Source organism: Drosophila innubila (assembly GCF_004354385.1).
Source record: "Drosophila innubila isolate TH190305 chromosome 2L unlocalized genomic scaffold, UK_Dinn_1.0 4_B_2L, whole genome shotgun sequence".
In the NCBI taxonomy this organism is placed as follows: Eukaryota; Metazoa; Arthropoda; class Insecta; order Diptera; family Drosophilidae; genus Drosophila; species Drosophila innubila.
Window position 1 is genome coordinate 17,838,932 of NW_022995372.1, and position 17,773 is coordinate 17,856,704.

General features: G+C 39.1%; 3 protein-coding genes across 4 annotated transcripts; 1 reads left to right on the forward strand and 2 right to left on the reverse strand.

The window, feature by feature from the left end:
• Positions 1 to 840: 840 nt before the first annotated feature.
• On the reverse strand, positions 841 to 9,049 carry LOC117782088 (liprin-alpha-1). 2 transcript variants are annotated; one of them, XM_034619034.1, is made up of 15 exons: positions 8,883 to 9,049; positions 7,734 to 8,021; positions 7,540 to 7,641; positions 7,142 to 7,471; positions 6,918 to 7,019; positions 6,341 to 6,508; positions 6,152 to 6,271; positions 5,341 to 5,469; positions 3,979 to 4,908; positions 3,303 to 3,916; positions 3,044 to 3,246; positions 2,734 to 2,841; positions 2,353 to 2,672; positions 2,169 to 2,285; positions 841 to 2,113 (listed from the first exon to the last, which is right to left on the reverse strand). In XM_034619034.1, the coding sequence occupies exons 2-15, from the start codon at positions 7,980 to 7,982 to the stop codon at positions 2,024 to 2,026; spliced, it is 3,582 nt and encodes a 1,193-aa protein (XP_034474925.1). In that variant the 5' UTR covers positions 7,983 to 8,021; positions 8,883 to 9,049; the 3' UTR covers positions 841 to 2,023. The 2 variants fall into 2 exon arrangements, with proteins under 2 accessions (XP_034474925.1, XP_034474924.1); XM_034619033.1 differs by having other exon boundaries at positions 5,329 to 5,469.
• An 824-nt stretch (positions 9,050 to 9,873) lies between these two features.
• Positions 9,874 to 14,535, forward strand: LOC117782090 (homer protein homolog 1). The gene is given in 7 exon segments (XM_034619037.1): positions 9,874 to 10,050; positions 11,292 to 11,580; positions 11,650 to 12,104; positions 12,358 to 12,436; positions 12,521 to 12,784; positions 12,842 to 12,976; positions 13,039 to 14,535. Coding segments are annotated over 7 exon segments (1,629 nt in total). The 5' UTR covers positions 9,874 to 10,045; the 3' UTR covers positions 13,441 to 14,535.
• Positions 14,536 to 14,756: 221 nt separating this feature from the next.
• Positions 14,757 to 16,435, reverse strand: LOC117782091 (protein Aatf). The gene is made up of 2 exons (XM_034619038.1): positions 15,014 to 16,435; positions 14,757 to 14,952 (listed from the first exon to the last, which is right to left on the reverse strand). Exons 1-2 carry the CDS (start codon positions 16,342 to 16,344, stop codon positions 14,850 to 14,852), a joined length of 1,434 nt encoding a protein of 477 aa, XP_034474929.1. The 5' UTR covers positions 16,345 to 16,435; the 3' UTR covers positions 14,757 to 14,849.
• Positions 16,436 to 17,773: the final 1,338 nt, after the last annotated feature.

Consider the following 17,773-nt stretch of genomic DNA (forward strand, 5'->3'; position numbering starts at 1 on the left):
TAATTGCTAAGAACCAAGAAGAGCTTTTCGAGAGATAATTTTTGTAATTTAGATGTATGTAAGTATATATGGAAAAAATATTAAAGGTAGCACTGGTTCTGCATTTTCCGAAAATGAGTTTATGCTACAACAGCAGAGAGTGCTAGGACTATATTTCTAGTAGTTTTTTTTTCTTCATTTAGTCGAATGTATCCTGTTGACGATTAGGGTATTGTCTTAGCTGTTGTTGCTTTCACGCAATTTGTTATTAATTTTGCTAATACAGTTGAAATTGAAGTTATTTTTGCTTATAGTTATGTACTTAAAGACAAAGCGTTAGTTGCAGTTTTGGTTTTTGTTCAAATTATTAAAAACTTATTTTTAATACCCCTTTGCATAAGATTTAATTTTAATTTTTTTTTATGTTAGGCAGTTTGTGTGCTTTTTTTTAAACATATTTCTGATGTAAGTACATAAGAGATTTAGAAATAATTTGTTAGTGAATTGTATTTTGAATAAACAAAGCGCATCAATAAACATAATTTCATTTATATGCTGCCTTTGTGTTTGTATGCGTATAAACTAAATTAACAACATAAAATTAAGGGAAGGGGAGTTTTGTTTTGAAAAACAATGGATATGCTTCGTGAATATTTCGTACATATTTATAAATGTAAGCCAAGGTATTGGGATTGCAATTCAAGCTTCAACTTTTGCCAATTACGTTAGTTGCAAATGATTTGAATATTAATTTTTAGCATGCCTAAAGAAGTTTTCGTTCATCTCTTCAACAAAAGCAAGGCTAAGTACTAAGCTTTCTTTTTAGTTGCCTTTAAAGCTGTTTGTTATTTCAATTTGTTACCATATGTAAATAGTTGATAAATGGGCGCTTGCGACTTTTGTTTTATCTTCATTCATTAATTTCATTTCACTTCGATCTATAATACTTTCATGTTAGTTACACGTATGCTTGATAATGTTAATTATACATATCTATATATATATTTATATATTTAATGTATAAGTGAGCTTTATATGTGTGTATATTAAACTAGGCGTATATATATATATATATATATATGTATGTATATATGCAGTTGTTTGCTATATATGCCTGATTGTTGTGCATGTTGCTGTTGTTCTTCAGTTGAAATAAACTAAATCGGAGCGCCTTGCATTACAACTACCAGTAGTAAAAATATTAATAAACAAAAAAAAAAAAAACACATGCCATAATGTCATATGTAAAGCGTAATATATAAACAAAATTAAACTGTACATAATGTCATTAAAAAATTATATAACAATCAAGTTTGGTTACAAATTTGGTTCAAAGCACGCATCTCTGTCTCTGTGTCCATTCTGTCCATCTATAACAAAATACTGTTAGTCTATTGCAAGCCCAATTACAATTACAACTACAATATTAAATTATATGTCACTTTGTTAAAAAAATATTAATGTTAATATTAATAATTAATAAAAAAAAGTAAACGGTTACAAAATGATTAGCATCTAAAACTTGTACATGCCTACAGCGGCAGGGCGCTCATGCAAATTACATTCTTACATACACGATTTGTATGTATGTATATTATATATATTTCCTATATTGAGTATGTGCTATGTCTTGTATACATTGTCTTGTTATGGATTATATGACTATGAGCTTGTGTTTTTGTGTGTTTTCTATGTGTCTGTGTGGGTGTGTACGTTTGTTTGTGTGTATCTATATGTCTTTATATAAATAGATTAGACGTTTATCATGCTGGGGCGAGGGCGGGGGCCCAGTCAGTATTCTCTGAGCCTGGGAGTCTCTTGCGTTGCGTCTTTCTTGTTAGAATTTTGTGGCTTAGTTTGTCTGGTTTTTTTTTCTGTAACATTCTTTGCTTCATTCATGTATTTTCTCCAAATATAGTTGTTGTCCTACGACGGCGCCTAGGAAAATTGTCGCTGTGCTGACCCATTTAGTTATCATTCATATTTGTATTGTTTTTAGATTGATTTACTCATCCACCGATGTTGTGGGCGGACTATAGCTGCATCAAGATGCGCTACGCTGTTCGCTGTCCGGCCGCCGATCTGTGGCAATCTGCAGCAAGTTTCTAAACTCCGTATCGAGTATTTGGCGTGCCTGAAAGTAATGCGAATTTAGTAAATAATTCAAGCTAATTTAAATCGAATCAAACCTGTGCATTCTGCGTGGGTATTTGCAGTGCCAGACCCATAGCATTGGCATCGAATCCCTCATCCAGCGCCATCAATGCGCCATGCACACCAGACTCCAGCAAGTTATTGGCATATTCCTACAAAGAAAAGTTTAATACTATATGTGTTGTCTTGTTTTTTTGGGTAATTGGTTTGGGGACGCACCTTCAAGCCTATGCTGCTGACCCAGCGTATGACACGCTCATTGCTCCACACGAGCACATCGCATAGACCATTCTCGCTCATCTTACGCCTGTGCTCCAGCTCGGCGCGATCATAGTTCAAGCGTTTTAGCATTGAGATGCCATACTGCAAACTGGTGCGATGAAAGCTGTCAACCATTTTCAATTGGCCTCGCAAATCCTTCTTGGTCAAATGATCCAGCATGCGTGCATCGACTAGACACTCCATGAAGGTTGTGCGATATTGCGGCAGTCCCAGGCCCGGCAACCAATAGTTGCCAATCCACTCGTGATTCATGTCCCCTGAAAAATTATTAAATACAATTTACATATTTAGCTTGGGATATATTCCAATTAAACCTACCAAACGCCAACGTGGTGCGTGATGTTTGTGGCGCTGAGGGTGAAGTTAGTGAAACCATTTCCTGTATGGCCAGGCGTAGCTTAAGTCTGTGCAGCGGATTACTAATGCCTGTCAAGCAAATATAATTAAGTATAGTTTCTGACAGAGCTGTACATAATTGCAATCAATGATTTTGCTACGAATTTAAGTTCAATTACAATTGATTGCATTTATTATGATTAAACAGATCGAAATAAATGTAGTAATTGTAATAATGATTTCAATCATTATATCGAAAAGATTGCAATTTGTTGTGACTTGTGTGCATTACCAATTTCCCGCTGTATTTCTGTATCGCTTAAAGCGCTCATTATGGCGCCAGACTTGACGTTGGCACGACAGGCGGCCACATACCAAGCGGGCATGCCCACCCACAGTTCCAGCCAGGCGACAATGGTGGGTCCGTTCCACAGGGCGAATGGCGTGCCCGCTTTCATTGCCTCTCCAAGCAAATCATTGCGATAATCGTGTTCTCTACAGAAATATCATTATTGGATTACTCCAGTTGTTGTGTATATCCAGTTACTTACTTCTTTTGCCTGCCATAGTCAACACTGCTGATTTTGGAGCCCTGAGCGCTGGCAATCCGAGGCATCATGCCACCCGTCATGCTCATAGCATCATAATTGGAGTCCACTTCGCTTAACCCAATCGACAAATTGCCAATGGACATCATACTTGGCGAGCCATCTGGCAGTGTATCCTTCACACCCTTGACCTTTTCCTTTTTGCTAAAAAAACGACCCAGCGAAGACTTGATACCCTTCTTCTTTTGAACAGCTGCAGCGGCTGCTGCTTCCCGCGATACGCCTGACGTGGGTGTCTGCAGCATGGACATGGATCCCATGGTATTGTAGTGACGCAGCGACTCCTGGCTGCCATAGCGGGAGCTAAGTGGCGACAGGCCATAATTGTGACTGCTTAGCGCCATGTGAGAGTTGAGATTGGGAGGGGCAGCTGGCGCCATGGTGCGGCGACGCAGCTCCTCCTGGCTGTGGGCGAGCGCCTGGGCGACGCGCTCCAAGCGCATCGAGCGTGCAGTCAATGGGGAAGCAGCGCCGCCAGAACTGGAATCACCGGTGGTGGACATGCCACCGTGCAGCTCCTCGCGCGACGCATCACTGGACAGCACGGGCAAGTTAAGCTGTAAATGAATCAAGCTGAGCAAACTGGTCCGATCGTTTGGGATTAACATCTGATTCTCACCGTATGATATTTCTGCATGAAATCGCGCTGTGGACTGTTTGGCGTACTGCGTCCGCTCATAGGTGGACTTTGCCTGTCCATGGAACGGCCGCGGACCAATAGATTCACATGCTCCAGACTGCCAACACGCGATTCCAGCTCCTCGGCCCGTGCCTCTGTCGATTGTTTCTCCTCCTGGATGAGACGTATCTCATTATTGATGGCATCCAGCTGCTCCTGCAGCATCATGGCCAGCGTCTGTGCATCCGTATGTCCCGATGGCGACATCATATCAGCCGTTGCGGCTGCATACAACGCATCGCCATCATCGCAATCGGCAACGCTGGCAACCAATTCATAGGCCTGCTGTTGGGCATGCGCCACCTGCTGCATCTGAAGCTTCTCCCACTCCTGCTCGGCCATCGATCGGGCCAGGGCATTCTCCTCGGACAAACGGGATTTACTCTGGCGCCGCAACGAGTGCGTCTCGAAACTGGCGTGAGATGCACTGCGCGTGAAGGCGCCGCTTCCATCCACCACACTGCTGGGCGAAAGGCTGCGGGTGAGTGCCTCCGTTTGCTGTATATTGTAGGCAATCTCTTGCTGCAGCAGCTGACGCTTGAAATTCTCGATTTCCAGGCGCGTCTTGGACAGCTCCTTCATGATTTCGCTCTTCTCGTGATGCAGCTCCTCGGCCACCTTGCGCGCCTTTTCCAACTCCTGCGTCAGGGCATTCTTCTCATCGAGCGCACGCATGCGCTCCTTTAGATGCACCTCCAGTCGCTCATTCGACTCGGAGAGCAGTTTGTCCACCGTCGAGGAGAGGCGTAAGTTATGCTCCTCATTCATCTTGAGTCGCTGGTTCAGTCTTACAACCTCGGCGCTCTTCTCATCCAAATTCGTTTCCAGGCCCCGTATGCGATCCTCCGCCGAACCATGACGTTCTTGAGCCTGAAATGCGTTCAGCCAAATTCATTTAATAATGCACATTCAATGTGTTTACAATTAGACAACAAAATAGTAATAATTAGTATTAGTAATGAAAGCTATAAGTGAGTTTTTTGAGGAGTAGGTTTTGTGATCGGTTTTCTGTTGTTGTTGTTGAAGTTGTTGTTGTCGGTGCGCTAAGTTCTTGTGCAAGACAGATACATAAAAGAGAGAATCGTATATTCTTGGATTTGGTTTTCTTGTTAGTTTTTGTGGATTTTTGGTTAAATATAAAAGTACAGAGAGTCAGAGTATACCAAAAAAAAAAGAGAGTTGACTCGAAGAAAAATAAAGTATAAAGATAATAAAATTAGAATTTAGTTATAGAATTAATTTGATATACTTATGGAACCTGACGGCGCGCATATTAGTTCGAGTGCATACCTTATTTCCTACCTTTGTCAACGCCTCCATGCGCGCCTTTAGCTGCTCCTCCATATCCGGCTGCAGTTTGGCATGTTGCGCTAGTTTTTGCTCAGAGAGTTCGAGTTTCTCTTCAATCGCGCTGATTTTCTCTTCGTGCAGCTGTCAGTTTTGTAAGATTACGAGATTGTGTTTTCGTTGCGGGGGGAGTTTAATTAGTTAGGTTTTCATAAATGCCATGGGATGGGGATACACAATATGTATTATTAGTCACGGTTTTAGCAAATAACAGGCATGGGCGAACAAGTCACCGGTCATTTCAGTTTTTACTTGTCAATTGGTGCACGAAAATAGGTTAAATTAAATGAAATAATAATGTAAATGTCTAAAAAAAAAAACAAAATTAAAACTAAGTATCAAATTTAAAGACCCCAAAAAACCAATGAGGAACTAATAAAAAAAATTAGTTCATAAATATTCGAATTCTCTAATTTCGTTGCGATTTTTCTGCGAATCTGCGGTTTTGAATAAAATTTTTTTATTTTAGAATTTTAGAATATTCACCTACCACATTTTTTCCAAATTTTAATTTTCTAGTAAAATATTTTCTAGCTTTCTTAGTTTTGTATTCGTAATTTTGTTGCCCAATTTTGTTATTATTTTGTGTTATTGATAAAAAGAAATTTTATAATTGTAGTTAACACAATTATTTTCAAAAATATATATTTCTTAAACATTAACATTTCTTATTATATCAAAGAGAGTTGTGATAGATGCGCAAATAAATTCGCCCATGCCTTGTAACCATAACCAATTCGATAAAGTTGTAACAAAGTGTACCCACCTTTAGCTGCGCCTCCTTGTGACGCAGTTCCTGCTCCAGTTTCTCGTTAAGATCATGCAACGAAGTGGACTCCCGTTGGGCATTCAAGTAACGCTTTTCCAGCGTAGTAATACGCTCCTCCTTATTTTGTTATAAAATAAAAGAATCATTATCCAAATGTACTTTCAAATAATCCCTGTGTCTGCTCACCTGATCTTCCTTTTGTGCCACATTTTCGCGCAGATCACGTTGCAACTTTGAGCATTGATCCTGCGCCTTGCAATGGTCCTTTTGCACACGCGACATATTCTCCTCCAGCTCATTAATTTTGTTGTTTAGATCAGAGACGCGACGCTGCCATTGCGAAAGCTCTGAGGTCTGCAAATTCAAAAGAAATATACATTTAGTAAATATCTTGACAGGTTCATATTCAGATTTTCAAGTTAATGGCTCATTTCAAGCTCATAAAAATATATTTATACGATTCGCATTTAAATTATTTATGTGTTGCGCTTCATCTCGAAATGTCATAAATTGCAAATCTAAATAAAAAGTGAGTTTGTATAAATGTGCCTGGTATTATGATAGACTATTCGATGAGTAAATAATTTAATAACCTAAAATTTATGTTTTTAAATGAAAATTTCAGAATATTTGAGATTGGAATGAATATTAATCATCTGGTTACGGTCTCCTCACTCTGTGAAAATACCTATATCACGATCTGAGTACTGTAAGTGTACCGAATAAACGTGGAAAGAGGCAATGTTTCCCTCTGTCTCCCTACCTGCTTCTCGATGATCGTTTGCAGCTCGTGCGTTTTGGCCGCATATTCGTTTAATTCAGTGGCATCGCCATTGACACCGCCCCCGCCGCCACCGCTTGACAGCTGTAACAAAAGCAACAATAATACATAAAGGCATATTATATAAGTATATAGAATACACGCTTGATTGGGCAATACATTCACCCACATACGAGTGTAGATACAAGCACACACACAACACACACCTTTTCTTTAATGCCATTTTCACCGCTGACAATGCCAGCAGAGCCAACACCGCCGTTGCCTGACAAAGCGCCCGTTTTGTATTGGGATAGCTCCTCTTTGGTTGTGTTCAGCTCTTCCTCAAGCACATTGTTCTTTTCAATGGACAGACGCAGTCGCTCGCGTACTTTCTCGTCCAGCGCTTTGTGGTGTTCGAACAGAGATTTGAGTGCTTTAAGCACCTCCACCTCGCTGGAGACGCCACTCTGTGCGGCTGCCTGCCGCTTAACGACGGTCATGCGCAGGGAGCGCTCATGCCTGGACACCAGGCACTCCAGATGCTCCAGTAGTAGCTAGACATAAATAAACATATATTGAATGGACTTGAACAGATTGTCACTAGATTCATTTGATAATTTACCCGCGTATTGTTGCGTTCCGCCTTCAGCTCCCCAATCTCCTCATCACGTTCCAGCAGCGTTTCTCGCGCTTGCGTGAGTTCCTTGGTCAGCGTGGCAAACTCCTGTAAAGAAGAATAGGATTAGTTTCTGTCTGTTTGAGTAGCTTAAACTTGTATTTAAAGTCACAGACTTATGAAACCACCCTCGCACGAACCTGTGGCAAGTTGGCGTTGATCTGACGGTGTAGACTGTCGCGCTCTTTTTCGACATCGTGCAGCTTGACCTCCGTTTCGCCCAGTCGCTCCTGCGCCTCCCGCAGACTATCCATAAGCTTGTCCCGCTCATCGAGCATGGACACCATAAGTTGCTCAAAGTTGGCATCCTCGCCGCTGAATTGCGACGAACGCTGCGATATGCTGTCTTCTGATATTGTGGGCATCACGTCGCACATCATGTTCCACATTATTTAGTTGGCCGCCAGAGCACGGGCACGCATGCAAGACTGTGTGCGTAAAATAAGGAAAGCCATAGCAATCAATATTTGTGGAAATTTAAATAATCGATTTATGAATTGAAGTTCACAAAAAACAATTTTTAATTAATTTCTAATTGAAATCTTTAGTTTAGTTCTCAAGATTGTATGCTATCTAATTTAACGTTTTAAACCCGATTCACTAATGATTACACCTGTAAAAACTACTTTACCGGTAAGTGCCGGTTTTTCGCATTGCTGTATCTACTAAAAAGGAAATTCACTCAATCATTTAACCGTTAAAAAAAATATAAATGGGTGTTACCCCCAACATAACATGTATAACCGTTGCATTTATACATGTGTATTTTATTCACAATTTTTACTGCAGAAATTGCCTACGCATTTCCCACACACTGATTGCAGTTTTTGTTGATGTTGACTTTTCCCCTCATTTCCGAATCGTGAACGCCCGCGCAACTTTTTAAGAAATTCCAATTGGATCACCACACTCAACATGTCCAATAAGGTTTTTTTATCATAGGCGCCGCATTGATAACAAGTTTTCTACACCAACACACGCACACGCACACACACACCCTTGGCCACACATACACAGCATTTATATATATATACATACACGCATGCCAGCACGCACACATATGCAGGCTTTTTTCATTTATATTTAAATTTTTAAATTGAAAATTAATGTTTCTCACATGTTTTTATCACCAATTATGCGAAACACATTTAAATACACAGTCGCAGGTTAACAGCTGCTGCACCTGACTCGTTTAATGATTGATAAAACGCCTTTTCTTGAACATAGAGGACGGCTTTATGGCAAAATGAGCAAAAAAAACTCCCTTCCTCCCTGGCACAAACACGTACCCCGTAGCCAACAAGGATCGATCGCACGGCGGCAGCGCAGCAGCAGCAACAACAACTTTTGTTGCTGTTCGGCTTTTGCATATATAGCTATTAAAATGTTTCAAGTTTTATTTATTTCCGATTGATTTTTATGTGCGAAAAAACGCAGCTCTAGTTTCTTTTCTTGGTTGCCACTTTTGTCTAAAAATTTATGGCTGCCACATAGTTTTGATATATGGCACACATTTGGCTATCTGGCAGCGCCAATACCTATCGATATTAACTTAAATTGGTTGCAGCTGTTATTTACAGTCATGTTACAGTTCAAAAGCAACTGATTCTAAATTAAACAAAATAAATCACTTTATAAATTATAATACTTCTTAGCTTGAGCATTTTGTATTATTATTATCGATAATTTAACAGTAACATGAACTTAGCAGTGACTTTTGCCACACTATCCTGTTATTCGTGTTAACATTATTGTCTACAGTTTTGGTGTCATGACACCACAGTTGCCAACTTAGCTCTTTTTTTAAGCTAGTTCTAGATATATTTAAAGTTCGACTGTCAGAAAAATTAAAATATATTGCTATTAGTCGGAAATATGGCTATTTTAAATATATATTCAACAAAGCTATGTTTTTCTACGCAAACGTGCGATAGCTTTCTTTCGAAATGTTGTTTCACACTGATTACCGGTTTTCGGTAAGAAATATGGAAGCCGCACAGCTCGCAAATAAATTAGAAATTTAATTCTAAAAAAAAGATCGAAAATTCTGTAAACTCTAACATTTTGCAAAAAGTTTTAAAATTCTAGCTTTAAAATTAAGAACATTAAATGGAAAGGCTGCCAGACGTTCAAACTATTGGTAAAATTTTCTGGTATTCAAGACTGTAGCCCTGTTAAAAAAAAAATAGCTAGTTCTTTAGCTACATTGCATCACTATTTCAGTTGTTTTCTGGATGCTTTTCAGCCAACAACAGATATATTTTTTTTTAAAGGGTAAGCAACACTGGTCACGACTCACAGTTTTAGCCGCATTGCCTACAGTTTTACACACAGCAATCATTTCGTTTGTGTTTTATTTTTTAGTGTAATAATTACAAAAAAAAAAACCAATTATCATAGTGTTTCACGGGTTGTCGATCAAGCCAAATCAGCGCTGCACCAAACAAACGAAATGGGGTAAGTGTGCAAAGAATTCCAAAACGACTTCAAATTGTGTGAAAAATCGACGCCGACGTTTTCCTTGCTACTCCTGTTGGTGTTGTTGTTGTTGGTGTTGTTGTTGCTGTGCTTGGATGTGTGTAGCGAGCGGCGTCAGAGGTGTAAATATGTGCTATATACAATGTGAATTGATGCTATACGTAGGTGTAGGCTGGCAAACGCCGCCCGTCGATACCAATTATATGTGTATATCTGTGTATGTGTTGGTGTGCGTGTATCTATGTGTGTATAGGTGTGTGTGTGAGTGTGTGCAGTAAACTTGGGCAAAATCAAAACGAGGCTACAAAACACTTAAGCGCATAATGCAATTTAGTCGCCAAGGCAGCCCCCCTTTCACTGCTCCGCCCCCCTTACCACAAACTCAACACCACCAAGAACAACAGTGCCAATGACATGGTGCCGACAATATCAATAACAACAAAAACAACAATAACAAATATCTATTTTCACTAAGGCTTTTAAACCCGCAACATATTTGTTGTTCTTGCCGTTGTCATGACTACTGAAACATGATATAGTTAAACAATTTAACTAACTTGGCATTAGACATAGTAATTAATTATTTACCGTGTTATCTAAAGAATCCGATTTAACTATGTTAGCAGAAATTATTGTGATAAGATACATTATCAAAAATTTGTGTAATTTTCGATAATAAATAGTTTATTTCTTACAATATACTATTAATTAATATTTTACTTAATCATAGTAATTGTTTTGACAAAACCAAAAAATAACATTTTCTATTTAATAATAGTAATTGCTTTGACAAAATAAAAGTAATTGCAGATTTGATGTTAACAAAACAATTAATTAATAACACAACACAATAAATGCTAAGGCAACTTATTTGTAAACTGAAATCTGTTTAACATAATACTTAATTTTTAGTTAAAACGTGACACAGCTATTTAAGTTGTTATTATTGGTATTTAAAGCATTATCCAATGTGTGTTGCTTGAGCTAGAAACTACTGTACCATATAAGGACTCAAGATGTCATTTCAAACATGGTCGCATATTTATTGTACTTCCCTCCTGCCCCTTAGCCAAAACGTTCACAAATTAAATATTAAGTCGACGTGCAAGAATTTAAATGGAATTTTTAATTAATCACCTGTGTGTGTTGCTGCAATGATGCTGATGCTCCTCTCTTTTCCCACCGCTTTTCCTTTCGTTTCGTTTAATCTCGTAAAACAGGGAACAGCCGATTTTCACTTGCCAGGCGCATGTATTTCATATTGATCCGAAAACGAAACGCACATGGATCACAGCCAGCATGAAGGCGGTCAACGTAAGCTTCTTCTATGATAGCTCACGGAATTTGTATCGCATCATCAGTGTGGAGGGGACCAAGGCGGTCATCAATTCAACGATTACACCAAGTATGACATTTACACAAACTTCACAAAAGTTTGGACAATGGAGCGATGTGCGCGCCAATACCGTTTATGGACTGGGCTTCTCCTCGGAAGCGGAGCTGACAAAGGTGTGTATACAAGAATGTTCCCTCTCTAATCTCTACATATATGTAAATCTAACCATCTTGTATTCTTAGTTTGTGGAAAAGTTTCAGGAGGTAAAGGAGGCCACCAAAAATGCCATGAAATCTGCAAATGGCTCGAATGCGGTAACGCCCACAACATCGGCGAATACATCACCAATTTCAGGACGTGCTGTGGGCGCCATGCAGAATGATAATACCGCCATAGATCCCCACACTGTTGAACCGCCGAATTTAAGTAATACCAACACACAGAATGCCAATCCCGATAGTCCCTCGCATAAGCTGCTAAGCACTTGCGATGTCAAGCAGGATATCGGCTCGGCCACGCCTTCGCCACAGCCATCGATGGGCATGAGCGGTGGCACAGCAGCCGGTGGCGGTGCTGGCATTACAATCTCCTCCGGTGGCAGCATTGTGGGCATGCACACTGGTCCAGGTGCGGGCGCTACGGCAGAGCAACAGCTCAAATACGAAAACGAACGTCTGAAAATGGCCCTAGCGCAAAGGTAAGCTACTCTTGAAACTCGGAAAAACTGAAACATTTTATAAATAATAATAATATAACAATAATGATATAATATCTCAAGCGTGCTAAATATTTAATACCCTTAAATAGACCTGTATTAAATTTTCAATTTAAAAAAAAATAAAAAATTAAAAGATCTCTCAGTTAAACAACAAATGAATAACTCTGCAATGGAAAATTTGTGTTTTACCCTACAAACCTATTAATCACAAGATTATTATTTATCTTTGTAGCTGCGCTAATGCCAAAAAGTGGGAAATCGAGTTGGCCACTTTGAAGAACAATAACATACGCCTGACAAGCGCTTTGCAGGTGCGTCAATTAAACAAGTTGTCATACCTATAATAATTTATTATGATTGTTTTATTCATTTTCCAAATACTTTCCGCTTGACAGGAGTCTACAGCCAATGTAGACGAGTGGAAACGCCAGTTGCATACCTACAAGGAGGAGAACATACGTCTCAAGCGTGAAATGGAACTGTTGCGTGTAGGTGCTGGAGGCGCCGCCGCTGCAGGAGGTGCTACTGAGGATGAGCTGCGTCGTGAGGTGGCCGCACTCAAGGCGCGCACTGAGACGCTGCAAGCGGAGCTGCTGCAACATGAATTAGAGCTTAAAACGGCCAATATGAATTTGCGTGACAAGTGCAATGACCAAACAGTGAGTATTACATGAATTCTAAACTAAAACATCACTTATTTGTTGAATTTAATTAAGCTGGCCAAAATGAGTGAACTGAATGTGCTGTTTGCCAAGAGTCTATCAGAATTGTACGCGGTGCAAAAGGATATGGAGAATGTTATACATCCCGCCAAGTGCACTTGAGACACAGAGTTGGGTGTACACAGAAAGGTTTAACAAGAGAAATCAATGACGCGTACAATATGAATATTAATACGATTGGTTTTTAGCAGGTTTCAGCGCAGGAACAGACTACAATGGCAACCACTACAACGACATCATCGACAACCACAACTAGCAAACGTTATTTAAGCAATATTCTAACGGCTGATGCCGAGAGCACGCTCTCCAATGTCACCTCCATCCATACTCAGCTGCAGTCGTCGCTCTACGAGACACAGAACACAGCACAGCTGCAGGCACTGGATAAACATTCAGCGCTACTCCAGGAGCTTCATCAGAGACAGTTGCAGGCTGTGCCGCGGTGCAGCACCCCTGCCGCTAATGCAGCTTCCTCCAGTGGCGCTGCTGCTGCTGATGCTGCTGCTGGCACCAAAACCGCCACCATACTTGTTTCCAAATCAAAAACTAAAACTGGGCTGCCCCTGTTGCTGAAGAATTCCATTAACAATTAGGCAAATTAATGAGCAGACGACACATTGCATTTTTTATAATCTTTACATTTGGTAGTTTGTATACAAAACAAAACGCAAAATACAAAACGAAACACAACGCAAAAACTCACGGACACCTTCACATCCCCACATCCCAAATACACCTTCATCTATATGTATTTATATGTATATCTATGTAATTAACTTTTGGTATTACCCTTGAGTCAAAACGCCCAGTATTTATTTGTCATTTCAAAATTGTCGTGTGGTACTTTTGTAGCATTTAAGTGCAATATATATAAAACAACAATTCATTAATATTATGTGCTCCATATTTTCTGCTAATTGTTAATTAATTTTTAATGAGAGCTTGACAATGTATACACCCTCACCACTACTACCCCCCCTGCGAACCCCTTTCCATTAACACACCTTTTGTATCCAAAATGGCCTTAAATCGGCAATACCTTTTTTAAAAACTTATAATGACAATTATTTTATAGAAATGTGCTCGAAAATTTTCTTGTATTTTTAATACATCACCTTTTGGATATTTTAATTAGCGTTTATTATTTATTATACTTACGATTTGACAAGAATATTATTTTTGAATTTTAATGAAATATGTCTAAGATTTGGTGTATTATTGTCGTCTTAAAATGTGTGTATTTCCAAAGCTAATTAGCAAGTATTTGCTTTATCTTATCTTATTTATTGCAATTAAATATTAACTAACAATGACTTAGACGACGAAGCATACTAAATCACATAAAGAATAATAATTTTATAAATGCAAATAAGAAAATACGAAACTAGAAAAAGTAATTTAAACGAATACCAAGTCAAGTATGTTCGTGCATCACTGGAAAATTAGTTTAATATATTAACAAATTATATAAATATGTATCTAATAAACATCAAAGCAACTTGGAACAACAACAACAAAAATAAACAACTACATAATATCAATATGCGATTTCCCCCCCTCAAAAATACAACAAAACACAAGTTGCCAACCGCAAGCGAAACGGTAATGGGAAAAAGTTGAAACGGTTATTTTAAAGCCATATTGTTATGCAATTTGACCGTTCGTTTTTTGCATAAAGCACCCAGTTACTAAATAATATAAATCAAATAATAAACGAAGCAAATGTTGAACATACAAATTTAGCAGTTAAAAGTAAACAAACATATGAAGTAAAATAAAATTCGATATGATTACAAATACAAATCCTTATGTCTTTTGCACTGCATATAAATAAGTTGAAATAAAAACAAATTTTTATTGTATTCCAGACAAGACTCTGAGCTAAACCAAGAGGGTTGCTTAAACGGAATTTCAAATTAATTAATCAGTTTTTATTCGCTATAAATTAAAGCTGTAATAAGCTAAAAAAACAACTATTTGCAGCATTTACAATATTTTAGAACTAAACAAATAGGGATTTATATAGTTCCGTTTTGGACGCCTCTGTCCAGTCGCTGGCCTCGTTGGGTGCCATGAAATTGATAAGCTTGTTGTGCACCACATAGCTGCCGGAAACAAAGAGACGTTTTATTAAATGATTCAATTTTGAAATTGAGACAAACTAACCGCAGTTTTCTGCCTTTGCTGGCCCTTGTATCCACCTTCTTTTTCATTTTCTGTCGCAGCTTTTGCAGCTCCACGAACTGTTTGGTTATATCGCTCATGTTGGATGTCGTGTTGGCCTTGTACTCGATGAGTTCCCGTAGCTGCTGATGATAAAAGTCGCTGTCATCGTAAATGTATGGCTGTCGTTGGTTTTGGTCCGTCAAATCGGCATCATCCTTCTCCTCCCGCTGGTGCTGATTATTTTTCAGTGTCTGTGATTTCTCCACAAGCGCTTGACGATTGGCCAGCGCACTGTCAATCTTCTTGATAACGTCGTAATCCTCCTGTACCGACTTGCGTTTGAGGCCGGCTCCTGGTGTGAGCAGCTTGGTGCGATCGTCCCACTTGAGTAGCACCTCGTTGCGGTAGCTGATCATGTTCTCAAAATTGCTCTGCAACGCATTCGCATATCGTTTGCTGGCTGGCTCCGTGCTCTCATCCGTGGGCTGTTTGCGTTTCACAGACTGACGCAGTTCGCTGTTTTGTTGTGTAAGCGCCGCCTGCAAGGCCAGTAGCTGTTGCAAGAGCTTCGAGCTGCGCTCCTGGGCTTCTCTGAGTACCGCTTGCAGTTCCTCATTATTCTCGTTGGCAGTTTGGAGTGTTTCCGGGGGGGGCAGAAGATTCACCTTGCTGGTTACCTTTTGTGTGTTAATGCGCAGCTCCAAAAGCCGCTCCCAAATACGTAGTTGGTTCTGCACGCATATGCCCTTTTGTATCTCAGCTTGCTGGTTTGTTTTAGACATGATTTCGGTGCTGTCCATAATATCGTCATCAGAGTCAGCATCCTCGGAGTCATTTTCCTGGTCATCTTCGTCGTCGTCATCGTCTTCGTCGTCGTCCTCCTCTTCATCGATTTCATCATCGATTTCTTCCTTCTTTAGATCATCGGCATCGCTTTCATCATCCTCAGCTGATTTCGCTGCCTTTAACTTATTACTAAATGCCTGCATAGTCGCAGATTCTCCCTCGTCACTGTCGCTCTCTTCATAGGGCAGCTCCTCATCACTTTCGTCATCATCATCGCTCTCATTCTCCTCTTCAAATTCCTTGCGACTCGTGATTTTACCTTTATACCGATCGCTCTGTTCCGACAGTAACTTCACATTTCGCTTTCGGAAATCTGTGCTGCGTGCATCGGGTAAATCGTATTCATCCTCAAATTCCACAACGCGCGCTGCGGTTGACACATCAATGTCGGACCCATCTTCACTCTCGCTATCATTGGGATGCGCAAGCAATTTGCTGACTTTCTCGGCAACCGTCTGTGGCTGCTTTTTCGATTTGCGTATCATTTCTTGTCAGTTTTCACTTATTTTTCATAAAATAACAATTATTGCTAGCAACTTCAACACGTGAAACGTAAAACGATAGGCAACTTGATCGAAATCTGTTAATCGATAGGTGTCAATATTATCTTTATACTGAGTGGCATGGCGTTGCCACATAAAAGTAAAAGTATTATTTTTGCTTAAGTTTAAAATTATACATTTGACATTTAATTTTGTGGAAATTAAAAAAACTTAAAATGTAAAAGTGTTTTTATATTGCAGTGTATTTAAAAAATAAATTAACTTAATTGGTTTATATTTTATATTCGTAATTTGTATTATAACTATTATTACTTAAATAAAATATAAATTTATTAATTACTAGTGCAACTGAGTTCAATTAAAATTGCATTGGTTGTAAACAATTGATCTATTTTATTTTAAATATTTAAAATATTGCATAATTTTAGGCATCATCAATAAAAACCTCTAACTTTTAATTTAATGTGACAAAATTTGTAGACTTTTGCATTTGTTTTGCTTAAGTAAAAAGTTTGTAAATGTATAGATTTAATGGTTAATTTAATATTCTACGAAGCATTAATACGCCACAAGCTCCCTCATTAAAATCGACAAAATGCCACCTTATCAGCACAAGTGCATCTTGATAACAGGTCACACACGCATATGGATATCCGTACACAATCACACATATCGTAGCATACAAAAGCGGGCTTTGGCCTGTCATGAATATGAACATGAACTTGAAATCCTTTTGTTGAAACCCATTTGCGGTCATTACATGACTGGAATGTTGGCAAATTGCGTCTCGGCATTTAGGTGTATAGAACAAATATGGTCAGCCTTGAAATATACAGAATTGCGGTTCGAAACAGACACCAACGGGCTGTCGAAGATATCACAAGTGTTTTCGGAAAAGGATAAACTACTCAGTGTTTAAAAAATTTGACTAAAAGGAACTAGTATCTGTGCTCATATTATTCGTAACTTGGAGGCAAAGTCAAGACGTGCCGCTGTCAGACACAGCAACCGATGATAACGTAATAGGTATTATTTGAGACATGCTCTCGACTGACACAATCGTTGATAACAGTGCAAAGAAACGTTTCGGTGATCGGGAGTCAGACAAACCGATAGACAGACGCCGGTGAACTTTGAATTGCACACAGGCAGCTGAATACGCAATGGATAGAAAGAATGGCTAAAGTTGGGCAAACTTGACTGTGAGAGACCCTGTATTATGCTGTACAAAATAAGAACAACAAATTATAAATAATAATACAAATATTTTTAAAATAAAAATATAAAATTCGGAAAATTCCGAGGCGGGACTTGAACACAGGAACGCCAGGAGAAAATTTCTGTACACTATTCACTTAGTCAATGGGACTACATCGTGCAATTTTGTTTACAGAGCTGCAATTCACCCTTT